Source organism: Colletotrichum costaricense (genome assembly GCF_030867565.1).
Source record: "Colletotrichum costaricense strain IMI 309622 chromosome Unknown Scaffold_16.1, whole genome shotgun sequence".
NCBI classification, from domain to species: domain Eukaryota; kingdom Fungi; phylum Ascomycota; class Sordariomycetes; order Glomerellales; family Glomerellaceae; genus Colletotrichum; species Colletotrichum costaricense.
In genome coordinates, this window is record NW_026848245.1 from 752900 (window position 1) to 768803 (window position 15904).

The 15904-nt window shown below is 52.7% G+C and overlaps 6 protein-coding genes across 6 annotated transcripts; all 6 read left to right on the plus strand.

The window, feature by feature from the left end:
* Nucleotides 1-1109: 1109 nt before the first annotated feature.
* On the plus strand, nt 1110-2353 carry CCOS01_13052 (zinc-binding dehydrogenase; the record flags this gene model as incomplete). The annotated part of the gene is made up of 3 exons (XM_060461199.1): nt 1110-2030; nt 2094-2243; nt 2339-2353. The coding sequence occupies 3 exons, from the start codon at nt 1110-1112 to the stop codon at nt 2351-2353; spliced, it is 1086 nt and encodes a 361-aa protein (XP_060308401.1).
* Nucleotides 2354-3002: 649 nt separating this feature from the next.
* On the plus strand, nt 3003-3797 carry CCOS01_13053 (deoxyribose-phosphate aldolase; the record flags this gene model as incomplete). Its single annotated transcript, XM_060461200.1, has 1 exon — nt 3003-3797. One exon carries the CDS (start codon nt 3003-3005, stop codon nt 3795-3797), a length of 795 nt encoding a protein of 264 aa, XP_060308402.1.
* A 541-nt stretch (nt 3798-4338) lies between these two features.
* CCOS01_13054 (tall aerial hyphae-4) lies at nt 4339-7037 on the plus strand (the record flags this gene model as incomplete). Its single annotated transcript, XM_060461201.1, has 4 exons — nt 4339-4434; nt 4512-4917; nt 4986-6857; nt 6907-7037. The coding sequence occupies 4 exons, from the start codon at nt 4339-4341 to the stop codon at nt 7035-7037; spliced, it is 2505 nt and encodes an 834-aa protein (XP_060308403.1).
* A 526-nt stretch (nt 7038-7563) lies between these two features.
* Nucleotides 7564-9641, plus strand: CCOS01_13055 (alpha-xylosidase; the record flags this gene model as incomplete). The annotated part of the gene is made up of 2 exons (XM_060461202.1): nt 7564-8446; nt 8503-9641. 2 exons carry the CDS (start codon nt 7564-7566, stop codon nt 9639-9641), a joined length of 2022 nt encoding a protein of 673 aa, XP_060308404.1.
* Nucleotides 9642-10080: 439 nt separating this feature from the next.
* On the plus strand, nt 10081-13236 carry CCOS01_13056 (uncharacterized protein; the record flags this gene model as incomplete). The annotated part of the gene is made up of 4 exons (XM_060461203.1): nt 10081-10301; nt 10352-11933; nt 11998-12139; nt 12206-13236. The coding sequence occupies 4 exons, from the start codon at nt 10081-10083 to the stop codon at nt 13234-13236; spliced, it is 2976 nt and encodes a 991-aa protein (XP_060308405.1).
* Nucleotides 13237-13749: 513 nt separating this feature from the next.
* CCOS01_13057 (maltose permease MAL31) lies at nt 13750-15366 on the plus strand (the record flags this gene model as incomplete). The annotated part of the gene is made up of 1 exon (XM_060461204.1): nt 13750-15366. One exon carries the CDS (start codon nt 13750-13752, stop codon nt 15364-15366), a length of 1617 nt encoding a protein of 538 aa, XP_060308406.1.
* Between the last annotated feature and the right edge of the window lie 538 nt (nt 15367-15904).

Consider the following 15904-nt stretch of genomic DNA (forward strand, 5'->3'; position numbering starts at 1 on the left):
TGGAGCCGCAACTTTGAACGAAAATCACGCAGTGGATCCATACCAGACACCCTAGGGCTTCGGGATCTCCAACAGCAACTGGTCGGTTAGCTCAGTTGGTTAGAGCGTGGTACTAATATTTCATCAGAAATGTTCTGTAATGCCAAGGCCGGGAGTTCAAGCCTCCCACTGATCATTATCTTTTGCATTGGATGTCTAGGACGCTTCTCAACCCTTGGAATTCACTTTTGCGAGTTTTGGCCAAGTTTTGCTCCAATGGAATGTGTGCCAGTGAGCCCAACGTTTAAACCCGGAACTATGGGGACAGTGGAGTACGCACCCGGATCGGCAGTCTTGTTTCTCGCCGGTTCTCGCCGAGTCACACTTCTTCCGCTTAGGGACGTCGGACCGGAACTGTCCACACTTTTCACTGATGATTCCAAGGAAGAGAAACTGCCAGAGAAGAGAACCTGCTGCCTGCGGTATTCTTTAATGACATGTCGATCAAAGTAGGACTGGACAGACGGGGGCGTTCTCTCGGCGCCGAAGAAGGCCGGCCACGGCTCGAATGTTTATGAAAGCACATTCCACCCGGCTCCCGGCACCGGTGGCATACGTCGCCGCGGCGTTCATCTCAACATGAGCAACAACGCATAAATGTGTACGCGCACGAGCCAGATGCTGCACACGGACAACAGCGGGAAAAACCAGAGGAAATGCCACAATGCCCCGACATTCTTGAGACGATCGTAAGCGTTTTTGCCACGGCGACGGGCCCAGCCAGGATTGGTAAGCCCCCCTCCCCCCGCAGAGCTGCCATCATCGTAAGGGGCGACGAAGACAGCTGCTAGTAAACGGACTAGACATGCACGATGCTGTCATCAGACCCCTGACCCAAGAGCAGAATCCAAAGCTGATTCTTCCATCTTTCTCCAGCAGAAATCTGCATCTCTTGTGAACGAACCATTCGGCTTGTGAATTCGCCCCGTATGATCGTCAGTGGGTCCTGATCTTCGAGCTTCTCTACGACCTAAAACCCCAGCTGGTTCCTCTCCTTATCCTCGTTGAAGAAACTTCTTGGGGGAATCTCCAAAAGTGAGAACAAGAGCGGAAACAAAGAAACGCCCAATATGGAAATCGAAATCCCGGCTATCCATCCAGCAGTAGCAGTCAAGGCTCCGAGAGAGCCTCTGATCCTCATCGATGCCCCCACATATCCACCCGACGCCGGCGAGGTCATTGTCCAGGTAGAATGGACCTCCTCCACGCCCTATCATCTGCACCAAGCAGATGGCGGCTTGTTGATCGACATGTTCCCCCGCATCCTGGGCGACACCTTTGCAGGGACGGTACTCCTAGTCGGGCCCGGGCCGCACCACGTCGACCTCGAAGTCGGAGACAAAGTTCTGGGGTACTCATTCCGCGACGACAAGGACGGCAAGGAAAAGGCTGCTCAAACCCTCATCACCGTCCCCACTTTCTTGCTGGGGAAGATGCCCAAGGGGCTGACGATGCAAGAAGCCGTGACTGTGCCCGACAACATCGTTACAGTCTTCCAGGCCGCTGTTGATCTCGGACTGCCGCTCCCGTGGCCTATCCCGGAAGGGTGGATACCCCCGGAAGCGGATGCGCCGATTCTGTTGTGGGGCGGATCCGGATCAGTTGGCATGTACTCCATCGAGGTGTTCCGGCACTGGGGGTACAAGAATCTCATTGTGGTTGCGAGCGGGAAACACCACGAGTACCTCACCTCGCTAGGCGCGACGGTTTGCTTCGACTATCGAGATAAGCACGTCGTCCAGAGCATCCGGGATCGTCTAGGCCCCAAGGGTGTCCCCTATGTTATTGATTGCATTGGACACTTGTCAGGATCTCTCGGACCCATTACCCATTTGGCGGACCGAGGCACCAAGGTTGCGGTCATGCTCCCCGTCGTCATCAAAGACCCGACAGAGATCGAAGCTCCTGTATATCAGATGACGGAGCCCGCAGAAGGGCAATGGAAAGAAGGTGTTGTCGTGAAAGGTGTCAGAACACATTTCTATCTCAAGGTATTCCATCCTTCCCTTGAAAGATTTTTGGATACATTGGTTACTGACCGAAGTTTGATGCAGAACAAACTTTTCAAGGAGAAGATGCAATGTGAGATAATACCATCATTGCTGGAGCAAAAGGTGGTGAGGCCAAACCCGCAAAGGATAGTCGAAGGAGACACATTACTGGAGCGGGCTCAAGATGCCATTGTGCTCCTGCGGAACAAGGCTGTGAGTGGCGAGAGACTTGTTTGGAGAGTGTCAGAGAATGAAGCAATCGTTTAGTAATGTTCACCAAAAAGCTGTGCTCTTACTTATCATGAAAGGAAGCGTTCGCATAAAAGGGTCGGATGGGGTTTGTTATCTTTCAGTGGCCCATGTTCACAGTGACAAAACTGGTCTGAGTCTCGACGTATGGCTTCTGCTGTAGCTTATTATGCTCTCCAGGAACGGTAATATTTCGGAGTCTTGGCGAAGTTGAAGGTATCAGGGATATTTCGCATGTCCTCCGGGACATCACTAAATGCAGACCGGGAAACAAACCGGGATGGAAAGGAAGGCTACCAAGCAAACAAAGGCACAATGGAAAGAAGTGCGTGTCGTCATGAGCCCAAAGTGGTATTCGAATCCACCGGAAGTTGAAGCTATGCCACCGCGGCGACCCCGAAAGCGCGTGGTAAGTACGTTTCGGTATGAGGTCCATAAATTTTCTCTCTTAAGCTGGTGATGCCAGATTTGGTGGCTCGTTCCGGCGGAAAGCGAATTGTGGAACTTACATTCGAACATTTACATCCACGCAACGTTCTTTGAAGGCTATAAAACGCTGCTGCTCAGATTTCCTAGAAGTCTGTATACTATCCGTGACAACAGCTCGAGCCGGTGAGCCTCTGTTACTTTTTTCGCAATCGCCATCTTCCTTTTCAACTTCCATCGTTGGCACCGCTTTTCCCAACATTGATCTCGATCTTTGAATCCAACTCAACTACAAAAATGGCCGCCCCAACTACCAACACCATCACTGTCACCCTTCAGCAGGTCGCCAAGATGATTGATCACTCCCTACTTCACCCTACCATGACCGACGCCGATATTCTAGAAGGCTTGCGTATCTCCAAGAAGTACGGCGTTGCCACGGCATGCGTGAAGCCGTATCTGATTCCCCTCGCCAAAAAGGAACTCCAGGGTAGCGGCGTGCTGGTCTGCCCTGTCATCGGCTTCCCACACGGTAACAGTACCACCGAAGTCAAGGTCTTTGAAGCCAACCAGGCGGCTGCCGCCGGTGGCAAAGAGATTGACATGGTCGTCAATATCGGCAAAGTTCTCGGTGGCGAGTGGGCCTATGTTGCTGAAGAGATTCGCCAAATCAACGATGTCGTCGTCAAGCATGGCGCAATACTCAAAGTTATTTTTGAGAACGACTATCTCCAAGAGGAGCACATTATCCGACTGTGCGAAATCTGTTCCGATGTTGGCGTCGCATTTGTCAAGACCTCGACTGGGTACGGCTTTGTGAAGCAGCCCAATGGCTTGTACACTTACAAAGGAGCCACTGTTCGGCATCTGAAGCTTATGAGGGAGCACTCGAAGCCCGAGGTCCAAGTAAAGGCTGCTGGAGGCATTCGGACGCTGGATGATCTGCTTCACGTCATGTCGCTTGGGGTCACCCGAATTGGTGCCACTGCTACCTCTGGAATCATGGAGGCTGCAGTTGCGCGTGGAATCACGGATCAGCCGACTGAGGTAGAGTTTAAGCCCATCAGCGGGCCATCGGTGGGAGGCTACTGAGTCACGCCATAGTGTAACAACTTCTTACACCTGATGTAAGAACAAATGTATGCTAAATAGAGAGGTATTTAGCTACGTTGAATTCAACATCTTTCGTGTTGTGTTGAATCAAGGCCTTTCAGGTAATCGGACAACTTCCTCTGGCGATAGTTTGCCTCATCCACATGACGAGTGGAAGTTAGCCTGTTGGCCAAAAGTCATGTCCGTTGAGATGTCTTGAAGGGTGCAAACATTTACAACCAACGTCTCCTCTACGGATTGACCGGGTCTCGGAGCTCTCATACAGAAAATGAGAATAATAATAAATAGCCATTTTGGCCAAGTTCTTGCATTTGCTGGGGTAGAAATGCCAGCTGGACACCTATTCGGAACGGCGTGTTGGTCAGATGCTCGACCGGAACGAATTACCGTAAGAGGTCTAGCGTCTTGCTGACTTGAGACTTTCTTTCCGGTGGAACTTTCTGACCTGCCCTGTACAACGTCCGACTCACGTCTAGACGTCAACAACATTTTCCGCATCAAATCGAGCCCACTTTCAGCAATGAACAGGTCGGAGGATACAATGCCCATGGAGTCGAATAGACCGAGGAGAAAGGTTGCAGCCGCATGTCAACGCTGTCGAAAGCAAAAGTTGAAGGTAGGCTGCCCAATCCTACGTGCCGATTATTTCAAGCCCGGCAGTGTTGTTTTACATCATCTAACGGAATTGACCAGTGCGATCCTCAACGTCCCTGTACTCTGTGTATCAGAGCCGGAGTGAATTGCATCAATGATAAACCTAGCGTGTGGAGGGTCCAGGGGCCCAACATCACCCCGTCACGGACTCGGAAGGGAGACAGGGTGCCAGGCACTGGCAGGTCTCGTCCAGCGAAAAGGGACCGTCGAGCAACCGGAACGGAGGAAACCGCTGAGGAAAGCACTTCTCCCATCGTGGTGGCTACCATGCCACCCTTGATACTTTCATCGGAACGCCAGTCACTTCCCGATGAATCAAGTCCCGCACCCGCACCTCGGGCATCTTCGGAACAGGTTACCTCTAGTAGACCATGGTCAACAAACTCGGCTGCGGTCAGCTTCTTGGACGAGGTAATTATTCTCAAAGATCCCTACTACGATGGAAGTTAGACCTAACTTGGATCCTGAGCAAGGCATTTCAACACCACGACATACACACGCCGGACGAAGCAGATACTTCCGCCTTCGCAGCTACTGAGTGGACTTCGCGAGGTGCCCATGAAGACGCCAGAGAAGCCAGTGCTTCCGTCCCGTCATTAGCTCGACCCCTTTCCCAACAGCGTATCCGATCTATCTCACGGCATCATGGGGCCATGAGCGCAGCCCAAAGAGACTTTCTTTTCGTCTTGCCAGCACAAGCCCCTGTGGCAGTGCTTGTCAACATTTACTTTGAGAAGATCCATTGGTTTATGATGATATTCTTCACAAGCGAGTTTCGAGCCCGAGTTCAAGAGCTTCATACTACTGTATCACCGGGATCTCCACCAAGAAAAGCGAATCCTGGTATACTTGGTCTTGTGCTTGCTGTCTGCTTAACTAGCCTCCGCTACGCCAGCCCCGAGCAGCACTCTCAACTCGTTGAACTTGGCGTTGATCCAGATTCATTGCAAGAAAACATATTGGCGACATTGAAGGTGAGATTCCTCGACGTAGTCTCCCTGGGATCCATCGAGGCTGTGCAGATGTGCATCTTGTTAGGAAGTTTCTATCTGTACCACGGGGAACCCGAGCTTGCCTGGCCCATTTGCGGAAGCGGTTTGCGTATCGCCCAAGCTCTCAAACTTCATCAACGACACAAAGATGAAGATGAGCTCTCAACCGTACCCGACGTTGACAACCCGGTCCACAGGGCAGCTGAGACACGCAAAAGATGCTGGTGGGCTATCTATGAGATTGAGACCTTCTGCTCGATGCTGTATGGCTTTCCTCTTAGCATCGTTGACGAGGATTGCAACGTCGAAGTACCCGAACAATATCCTTTGCGATCAAAAGATGCGTCTTGGGAGTCCATAAGATGGAAGTCGACCGGAAAAGCTACTGTACTCTCATACAAGGTGTCGATGGCACAGCTGTCGATTATTGTGAAAAGGGCGCTGTCGGAGCTCTACGGGAACCGGAAGCAGCCCAACAGCAACGAGCTCGGTGCAAGACCCGAAGGTCCATTAGTTCAGCGTCTCATAAATGCAGTCACTAGCTTGGACCAACAGATCCGTCAGTGGCACGACCATCTTCCGCAAGAGTTGGTTTTCAAAGAAGATGAGGTTGCAATCGCAGCTGACTGGCCCGGGGGCGCCAATCATTCTCTGAGGCCGGAACATCACCAGCACACTTTCCGCATCCAGGGACTGGCACTCAAACTCGCATACGAGAACGCTAGAATACTGGTCCACAGGCCCTTACTAGCCTACAAAGCAATGAAGAAGATCAATACGACCGAGGGTTCGGATTTCCGTTCAATCGGAGAGAATGATCCGCTCCAGCGCTCGGTGCGAAGTTGCCGACACGCGGCCTTGCAGATTGCCAACATTGGCTGCACGCCGCACTTCAAAGAGGTGATTGACACATACGCGTTGTCATTTGTCGCACTACATCTGTTTACTGCCGGTGTCACGCTCTCCATCATGACGGGACTGGACCCATTGAGCCGGGAGGCCTATGACTCCAAAATGGGCCTTCGAAAATTGATGGAGATGCATTCTCAACTCAAGTCCAAGTCTGTTGTCGCCGAGCAGGGACTGAACATTCTCACGAAACTGATGAAGCTAGTCATGACTAAGGAGATGGAAAGAATGCTTCACTTGGATATTCCCCCACAAACAGAAACCGACCAAAATGGAAGAGACATTGAAACAAGGGCTAGCCTGAATGCCATTGAAGTCACTGGCCAGAGCCCCAACAGGATTCCCATAGACTCAAACAGCAACATCAATCAGATCACACTACAGCAAAGTCCGCCGGCGGCTGACTTAGTAGAGGATGCCACAGCGAGCCTAAGCTTCAGCGAGGACCCAATCATAACACAAGCGCTATCGGAATTCGAGCAGAGTAAGGCCAAGTCCCCCAAAGAGATTTCTTTAGCTAACCTTAGTTTTAGTCATGATGTATGATATCAATGGTGTCGGGGAGGGAGACCCGGTGGAGTTCAGCGAGTACCTCACTGAGAGTTGTTTCGGGAGACAGGATCAGGGATGGATATGGAACCAAGGACACTCTTTTGCGAGCTAGTCATTGATTTGGACCAACTTCTGAGGTACAACTGAAATTTCTGGCTTGTCCTGGTCTGAATGATATCTGCCGGTATTGCCTACCCGGTTTAGTTCTCTGGAGAATCGCGGGGTTCGTCTCCCCACCGGAGCTCGAGCCTGCCTTGCTCCGGCGGGGTAACAAGACTGACGAACCCAGCCGGCCTAGTGATTCTTCGTGGTGAAAGCGCAACCTTAACTTCAGTAACCCCGCTGGCCCGTCTACTCGACGAACTCCGGTGGAGAAGCTTCCAAGAATTGGGTCATCATGAGAACGGATGTTCTTGTCGCCGATGATCAGGCGCCGGCGTGAAGTCCGTTGGAGGAGGACCACCGATGAGTTTCCGGATGGGGCGATAAATCGAAGCTTGTGAGGAGGTTCTTATCTCTGGCTTTTTATTGACCTCGTAGCTTTCGTGTTCTCTGGTCATCTACCAGTTCTTGATCAATTGTTACCTCTGGTCCTAGGGCGCGTCCATCTCGTCAGGAAACCAGTCGCAATATCCGCCATGATTCACCACAAGGACGGCCTTCTGATCTATCAATATGATGGGGAACAAGTGTGGATCCAGCCATGGGGTCCAGATGCCTTCCGAGTCCGAGCTACCAAGGCTCATGTGATGCCCGCTGAGGCATGGGCATTAGAAGAAGAGCCAAAGCAGGTCAAATCAGAGATCTCACTCGCCGAAGACGGCTCAGCCAGCATAAAAAACGGGAAGGCAAAGGCATTCGTGAGCAAGCGGGGAAAGATTACCATCTACAACGCCGACGATGTCGTCGTCCTCGAAGAGTACGCCCGGAACCGTCGCGACCTGCTCGACGCCAAATGCAGCGCCATTGAGGTTGAGGCCCGCGAGTTCAAACCTCTTCGGGGCGGCGACTATCACCTCACAATGCGCTTGGAGAGCCAGCGACCTGACGAAAAGATATTTGGGATGGGCCAGTATCAGCAACCCTTCCTGGACCTCAAGGGCCTCGACCTCGAGCTGGCACACCGTAACTCGCAGGCCAGTGTGCCCTTCGCGTTGTCTTCTCTAGGCTACGGGATCCTTTGGAACAATCCCTCCATCGGCCGCGTTGTTTTTGGAAAGAATACGACCGCCTTTGAGGCGTACTCTACCAACATTCTGGATTACTGGGTCGTGGTCGGTGACACGCCCGCCGATATCGTGCAGCGTTACGCAAATGTGACTGGCAAAGCTCCCATGATGCCAGAATACGGCCTGGGCTTCTGGCAGTGTAAACTCCGGTACGAGACCCAAGAGGAGCTTCTTGAGGTCGCCCGGGAATACCGCCGTCGGGAACTTCCCCTTGATCTCATCGTTATCGACTTCTTCCACTGGCCGTTGCAAGGCGAGTGGAAGTTTGACCCTCAATATTGGCCCGATCCAGGTAAGGACAGCTCACTGACCTTCCATGTCTGTCACAGCAACTAATTCGAAGTCTAGATGCCATGATCCAAGAGCTCCGCGAGTTGAACATTGAGCTCATGGTCTCAATCTGGCCAACAGTGGATCAGAGATCGTCAAACTTCCAAGAGATGCTCGAGCAAGGATTCCTCGTCCGCACCGAGAGAGGTGTCCGCACCAACTTTGAGTTCGAAGGTTCTACCGTGTACTACGATCCCACCAACCCGGGGGCTCGTAAGTACGTCTGGAACAAGGCCAAGCAGAACTACTTCTCAAAGGGCATCAAGACATTCTGGCTTGACCAAGCCGAGCCAGAGTATTCCGTCTACGACTTTGAAAATTACCGCTACTTCCTCGGCCCGAACCTTTCCGTCGGCAATATCTATCCCAAAGAATACGCCCGAACGTTTTTCGACGGTCAGAAGGAGGCCGGCCAGAAGAATATCGTCAACTTGCTACGCTGCGCATGGGCCGGAAGTCAAAAGTACGGCGCGCTCGTCTGGAGCGGCGATATCGCGTCTTCGTGGGGTAGCTTCCGTAACCAGCTGGCAGCCGGACTGAACATGGGTATTGCAGGATTGCCCTGGTGGACGACCGACATTGGAGGATTCCACGGCGGCAACCCCGAAGACGAGGCCTTCCGTGAGCTCTTTGTGCGGTGGTTCCAATGGGGCGCGTTCTGCCCCGTGATGAGACTGCACGGCGACCGAGAACCGAAGCCGGGCGGCTTGGCTTCGAGTAGTGGAGCGGCCAACGAGGTCTGGTCGTATGGCCCGGCGGTGTATGACATCTGCCAAAAGTATCTCTTCATCCGCGAAAAGTTGAGAGACTACACGCGGAGGTTGATGGCTGAGGCCCACGAACATGGGTCGCCCGTGATCCGATCGCTGTTTTACGAGTTCCCGGGAGATGAGAGGTGCTGGCAGCTTGGGGCCGAGCAGTACATGTATGGCGATGCCTATCTTTGCTGCCCCATTGTCAATCCCGGCATCACCAAGGCCAAAGTCTATCTGCCGAAGTTGGATGGTGGAGAGCGATGGACAACTCTTCCTCACGAGGGCTCTGAGGAGCAAGACTTTGAGGGCGGACAGGAGATTGAGATCGAGTGCCCTCTAGACTGGATGCCAGTGTTTGTTAGAAAGTCAAAGGCAGAAGTCGTTCTGCAGAGAACAGAGTAGGATAGATCTTCTTAGTTGAATAGAGGCTCAAGACGCCGAGTACTGATGCTAAAACTGACAAGGTCAAAATTCAACGTCACATTCGGGGCTGTCTTCCTCTTGGCCACCATGTTTTTGGAGAGTTACAGCGGAATAGTAAGAGAAACAGCATAAGCTACAGGGGTCATATGCCGCTCAAATGAACGGTGTTCCTCCTTACCCCGCGTGCGGGTAGTCACCACGGAACTCATCTCATCTCGCGTTCCTCGGGGTAAACACGCCACTGAGCCCAATTGTCTTTAGTGCATGCTCCCCGCCTTATTTTCAAATAATACGACACCAATCAGCAGGTTTCGATGCTCATTCCTTTTCTCTTTCCATCGCTCTCAGTGATCCAGCATGATGCACTCACTCGCTGAACATGACACTGTGTCTAGTTCATAAGTAAGATGAAAGCATAATGGCAGAGACGGAACAGACCGGCAACGAGCGGACAGGCTCAACGTCCGATAGCGAGGAAGTCATCGCGGTCGCAAATCCAACGGTTGATGCTCCAGTGTTCAAATGCGATTACTGTGGGAGCACCTTTGGCCGCCAGGAGCATCTCACTCGGCACAAGCGATCGCACACGAGAGAAAAGCCTTTTTCATGCTCGGCATGCGGCAAGAGCTTCTCCCGATTGTACGTTCTCATTATTTTCTCACTAATCTCATGCACTAATGCAAGTATAGAGATGTTCTCACTCGTCATGCGACCTCTCATGATGAGGTCGCAAGCGAGTCTCGGCGGTCCGTGGCATCTTCCAGGGCATGTCAGGCTTGCGCTGTAAGCCGTTCACGCTGCTCAAAAGAGAGCCCCTGTCGTCGCTGTACGGGTAAAGGTCTCGAGTGCAAATATCCAGCTGGCCGCCGCCGAGGTCCTCGTACAGCAGTACGGTCTCCGGATGAGAATACTGCTCCCGGAGACAGACATGATAGTCAGGGAGAGGTCATGGAGTATGCCGACCCAGCACAAGTTCCACAACCTCCAGGGATGGCCGAGATACCATTCCCGACTCCGAATCACGCGTCAGAAAGGCGCGCAGTCGAAACCTCGTGGACTCTTCCGCAAGTCCCAGGAGACAACGATCAGACTTTCCCAGTCAACAACTGCGAAGTAGGTTATGGGATAAATCCCATAGACAACTTCATTCAGAACGAGGAATTTCCCGAGCAATCTGCTGGTATTTCGGCCATCAACTGGCTTTCTCCTCAATATTATTCAGATTTTGATTGGGGCATCACGTCTTCTGTGAACGAGAGAGAAGCCTTCTCGGCCAACCTAGACGGCGTACAAACCGTCATGAATGCCTATGAGGCCGTACGACAAGGGCCCTGGCTGAACCTCCTCAACAGTCAGCCAGTCCAGACTTCAAATGCCGCACTTCCACCAGCATCAGCACACCAGCTCAATCCACCAGGGACAACGCCCAGGAGTAGACCCAACGGAAGCACGACTGGATCCGTTGAATCATCATCCACCACGGCGACTTACTATGTCGATGGTGCCCCATCTAGGGCACCCTTTAAAGGTCGCCCGTCGCAAAGAAGTCTAGTATTGGATAATGCAGCGAGGCCCGATGATGACACTCCGACTCCCAGCACAGCGGTTCCAGGCACCTCCAAAGAAGCTGATGATGGGACAGGGCTTGATCTATCTGTACAGGCCTACGATAACCTTCTGCAACACATCAGCGTCGAACCTTTTCTTCAAGGCCGCAGCGCGACACCGCTTCCATCCATAGCTCACGCTCGAGTTTATTTCCGATTGTACTTTCAACATTTCCACCCCGCTTATAACTTCCTGCAGAAACCAACCGACTTCTACCATGAGCCGGCGAATTGGCCTCTTCTGTTGGCCGTCTGTGCAATTGGCTCGGTCTACTCCCGAGGCGAGACCAATCTCGGCTTGAGAGACCTGTTTCTTCAATTTTTGGAAAGCGCTGTGCGATTTTACATCTCAACGGGTGCCCTGGATGATGTGGCAGGATCTTCTCAAGTGTCACTGATAAGCCCCGGGGAAGATTCAATGGGTCTAGTCATCGCTCAAATGTCTATCCTCTGGTTGATATACGACCTGCACAACGGTGTCCGCGGCGATCGCTACGATTTGGCATTCCTAGTACGGCACTTCTTGATCAATGCCTGTCGGAAGATGGACTTACTAGGTATACGAGAAGACTTGCCACAGGTAGCGCAACACGCGGATGGATCCAACGCATATAGGAGGTGGTTGGACAGTGAGTCCAGACTGAGAACGGGTCTCATGATATGGGTACGTGCAAGCCGCCAACTTTGCTTCACAGAGCCTATAGACTGACGTGGCATCCGTGCTCTAGATCCTCGATGTTATTGTATTCCTAGAGAGAGGCCAAGATGTATTGCTCAAGCTAGGCGATGCAAAAGGCCAGATGCCCTGTCTTGATTCTATCTGGGACCAACCTACTACTAAGAAACCGGGACAGCAGCAATCTAAGCCAGGTGTGTAACTCTACCCACCAAAATCATCAGGGCGCCATTTAGGCTCACACATTGAGGGTCCCCTAGTGACTATACCTGAGGCCATGGAAATGCTTTACATGGAGAAGAGGCTGCCACCGAACCTGGGTGACTTTAGCACCATGGTGCTCACGTACGCTATCATCAGGCGTACCAAGGAGGCTATCTACCACAACCAGATCAGGCTCAATTCATGGACGCCGACAGCCGACGTCCAGAAGTGTGGTCCTGGCGATACCGTCGAAGAGACTTGGCCCCCTTCGCTGCCTATCCTATCGAGGTGGCGGAACAGCGCCTGCGACTCTCTCGACCTCCTCCACTGGAATGCTAACGCTATTATCGCCAAAGCCGGTGGATGGGAGCATCCCGCCATCTTACATCTCCACCTCTCTCGCCTCGTCCTTCTCGCTCCGATAACCCACTTACAGACACTAGCTGCTGCCGCCTCGGCGCGAGCATCCTCCCGCAACGTCGACAATTCCAAAGTCGAAAAGGCGAGATCTCTCGTCGCCCAGTGGGCTCTGCGTGATCAGTACAAAGCCAGACTATCGGTCGTTCATGCCGGGGCGATGCTTTGGCACATCCGTCGTTATAGTGTGGGCAACTTTCTCGAACCCTTTGGCATATTCGCTGCAACATTGGTGGTTTGGGCGTACAGTACAATGATGCTGTTCATGAGGCGGCACCAGAACCCGAGGTCTCACTTGGCCAGTGACGGCTCTGGCCAGCAAGATAGCCCGATGGAGGCAGTGGCGGAAGTTGAAGAGGACCCGGAGCCCAGCTTCCTCCACCTCGACCGGCCATGTGACGACGAGATGGTGCAGACTTATGTGAGGCTAGGCCATAAGATGGCGGGCCACATGGCCAAGGTGGGTGATATCTGCAATGATGGGGCCCCTCGGAAGATTCTCAAAGAAGGGATGCAGATGCTCAAGGGGAGACCGGAGCTGAACGGAGACGCAGCAAGCAGCGTCGGGAGCGGAGGTACAAGCGAGAATGGCAGGGGATACTCGGTCTGGGGAGTGGAACGAACATACGCCGATCTCCTGGGCTCGCTTGTTCAGTCCACCTCGGACTAGGCTATCCTTTCTCGGGAGCGGGCGATGGACTCTCCACCGGAGTTGTCTGCCCGGTATAGCCATGGATCGGGTGGTTATTCTAGTGAGAAGTTTGGAAACTCCGGCGGGGGTGGAGACATCATGCCATAAATGGCAAAGACAATTACCCAAACAAGCCATCAGATGGCACGACGTCCCCTTTGTGCCGGGCAGGCTAATGACCACAAACTCTTTCTCCGCATGTTACCCCGGATCTTCGACTGACAACATGCGGGGACATCGTGTATTCCACGCTGTGGGATACCGTCCCTACGAAGCTGACAGTGACCGGAAACAATATCCTGCTGGCGTTACATGCGTCTCTATATCATGTCTAGATTCTCCACCATCTCCGAACCTCGCTTGTCGATCATCTTCACGACGACGCTGATACTTGTACTGTAACACGTTGCTGAAAGTTCGAAGCTATCACCAACTCTCGTTGTCTGCCATTTACCTTCGGTTTCAGAATCAAGTCATTCATTAGCCGCCACAATGGGCACCACCAAAGAAGAGCCGCTCGAGATCGGTCAGCTCGAGCATGCTCCCACCGGAGACTATGCTATCAAAGACTTGGCCATGGCCAAGCAGGCCGCAGACGACGAGCACAAGCTTGGCTTCATGGAGGCTATCCGCCGCTATCCTAAGGCTGCCATGTGGTCTGTCCTCGTCTCCGCCGCCATCATCATGGAAGGCTACGACATCGTCCTCATCTCGTCCTTCTTTGCTCAGCCCGCTTTCAAACGACACTACGGCGAGTATCTCCCTAGCAAGGGCACGTACGAGATCACGGCATCCTGGCAGAATGGGTTGAGCAATGCGGTCAGTGTCGGTACAATCATCGGCGCTTTCGCAAATGGATACTTCACCCATCGCTTCGGGTACCGAAAGGTTCTTCTCGCGTCCCTGGCTAGCATCGTAGCCTTTATCTTCATCTCCTTCTTCTCGCCGAACCTCCCCGTCCTCCTCGTCGGCCAGTTCCTCTGCGGTATCCCCTGGGGCGTCTTCGCGACAACCGCTCCAGCTTACGCCTCCGAAGTCTGCCTGATGGCACTGCGCGGCTACCTCACCGTCTTCGTCAACCTCTGTTGGGCCCTCGGCCAGCTGATTTCAGCCGGCGTTCAGGCAGGGTTCTCCGATGGCAGCAACCAGTGGTCCTACCGCGTGCCGTTTGCGATTCAGTGGGTCTGGCCGCTTCCGCTTTTCGCCGTCTTGTGGTTCGCGCCCGAGTCCCCATGGCATTTTGTCCGCCTCGGCGATTTCGAGCAAGCCGAGAAGTCCGTCCTCCGTCTCGGATCCGCGTCCGAAGCCGTCAACTCGAAGCAGAAGGTTGCCATGATGATTCATACCAACGAGATTGAGCAGCAGATGGACGAAGGAACCTCGTATCTCGATTGCTTCCGCGGCGTTGACCTCCGGAGAACCGAGATCGCCTGCATGGCATTTGCTGCACAGCCTTTCTGCGGCTCCGCTATGGGAGGAACTCCCACCTACTTCTTCGTTCAAGCCGGCTTGCCAGAGTCGATCTCGTTCCGTATGTCAGTCGGTGGCCTCGGGATTGCCTCTGTCGGTACCATCGTGTCATGGGGACTTCTTGGTCGCTTTGGTCGTCGCACGCTATATCTATGGGGTCTTGGAGCATTGGCTCTGATCCTTCTAGTCGTCGGTGCCATCAGCGCCGGCGCTCCTAACTCGGATGGTGCGAACTACGCTCAGGCTGGCATGATGCTGGGTTGGCTCGGTGTCTACTATCTCACCGTGGGACCTATCTGTTATGCCATCATCTCCGAGGTTTCCTCGACTCGTCTCCGCAACAAGAGTGTTTGCCTCAGCCGCATTGCCTACTACATTGCTCAGATTGTCTGTAATGTCATCAACCCTTACATGCTCAACCCAACGGCCGGTGACTGGAGAGGAAAGACGGGATTCTTTTGGGGAGGTTGCGCTTTTCTCTTCTTCATTTGGACTTTCTTCCGTCTCCCTGAGACGAAGGACAAGACTTTTGAGGAATTAGACATTCTCTTTGCAAGGCGCGTCAAGGCATCCAAGTTCGCATCTTACAGGGTCGATGCTTATGCCAGTGGCGACGAAGTCCTGGCCAAAGAAGGCTGAGTTCTCGTCCACGCCACTAATTCCGCCCTTCTAGAGTAGGGCATTTGGAATCATACCTTCGTTAAGAATCTTCACTTTCGCAGTCGGACCTAATAGATAGATGTTATTACTATCACGACTTTACTTGAGAATACCATCCTATATAAACTACTGAATCAATCACTGCTTAGTAATGCAGCTAAAAGTCAACTTGTTTTGCTATAGCGAGAACACTCGAGTAATAACTCATGCCTTAAATACTTAGTTATGATCAAGAGCCTAAGTTCCTTCCTTCTTGTTTCTAGGGTTTAGTACCGTCGCCATATCGTGTTATCACTTCAATTCCTTTCCTTCGTACAGCAAGTACTCAAGCCATCTAAGGCATTTGGTACCAGTGATGTAAGTTGACCCATTAGCTAGATTGGGGTTCTAGATGCAATTTACCACCTGATGCTTTTCATGGACTTGAATACCCTAGCATCGGGTTCCAAATGTGAAGCTCCGTAATCATCTCGCATGGCTGCGGTAAATGATGATCTGCATTCACGATGGCGGCAAG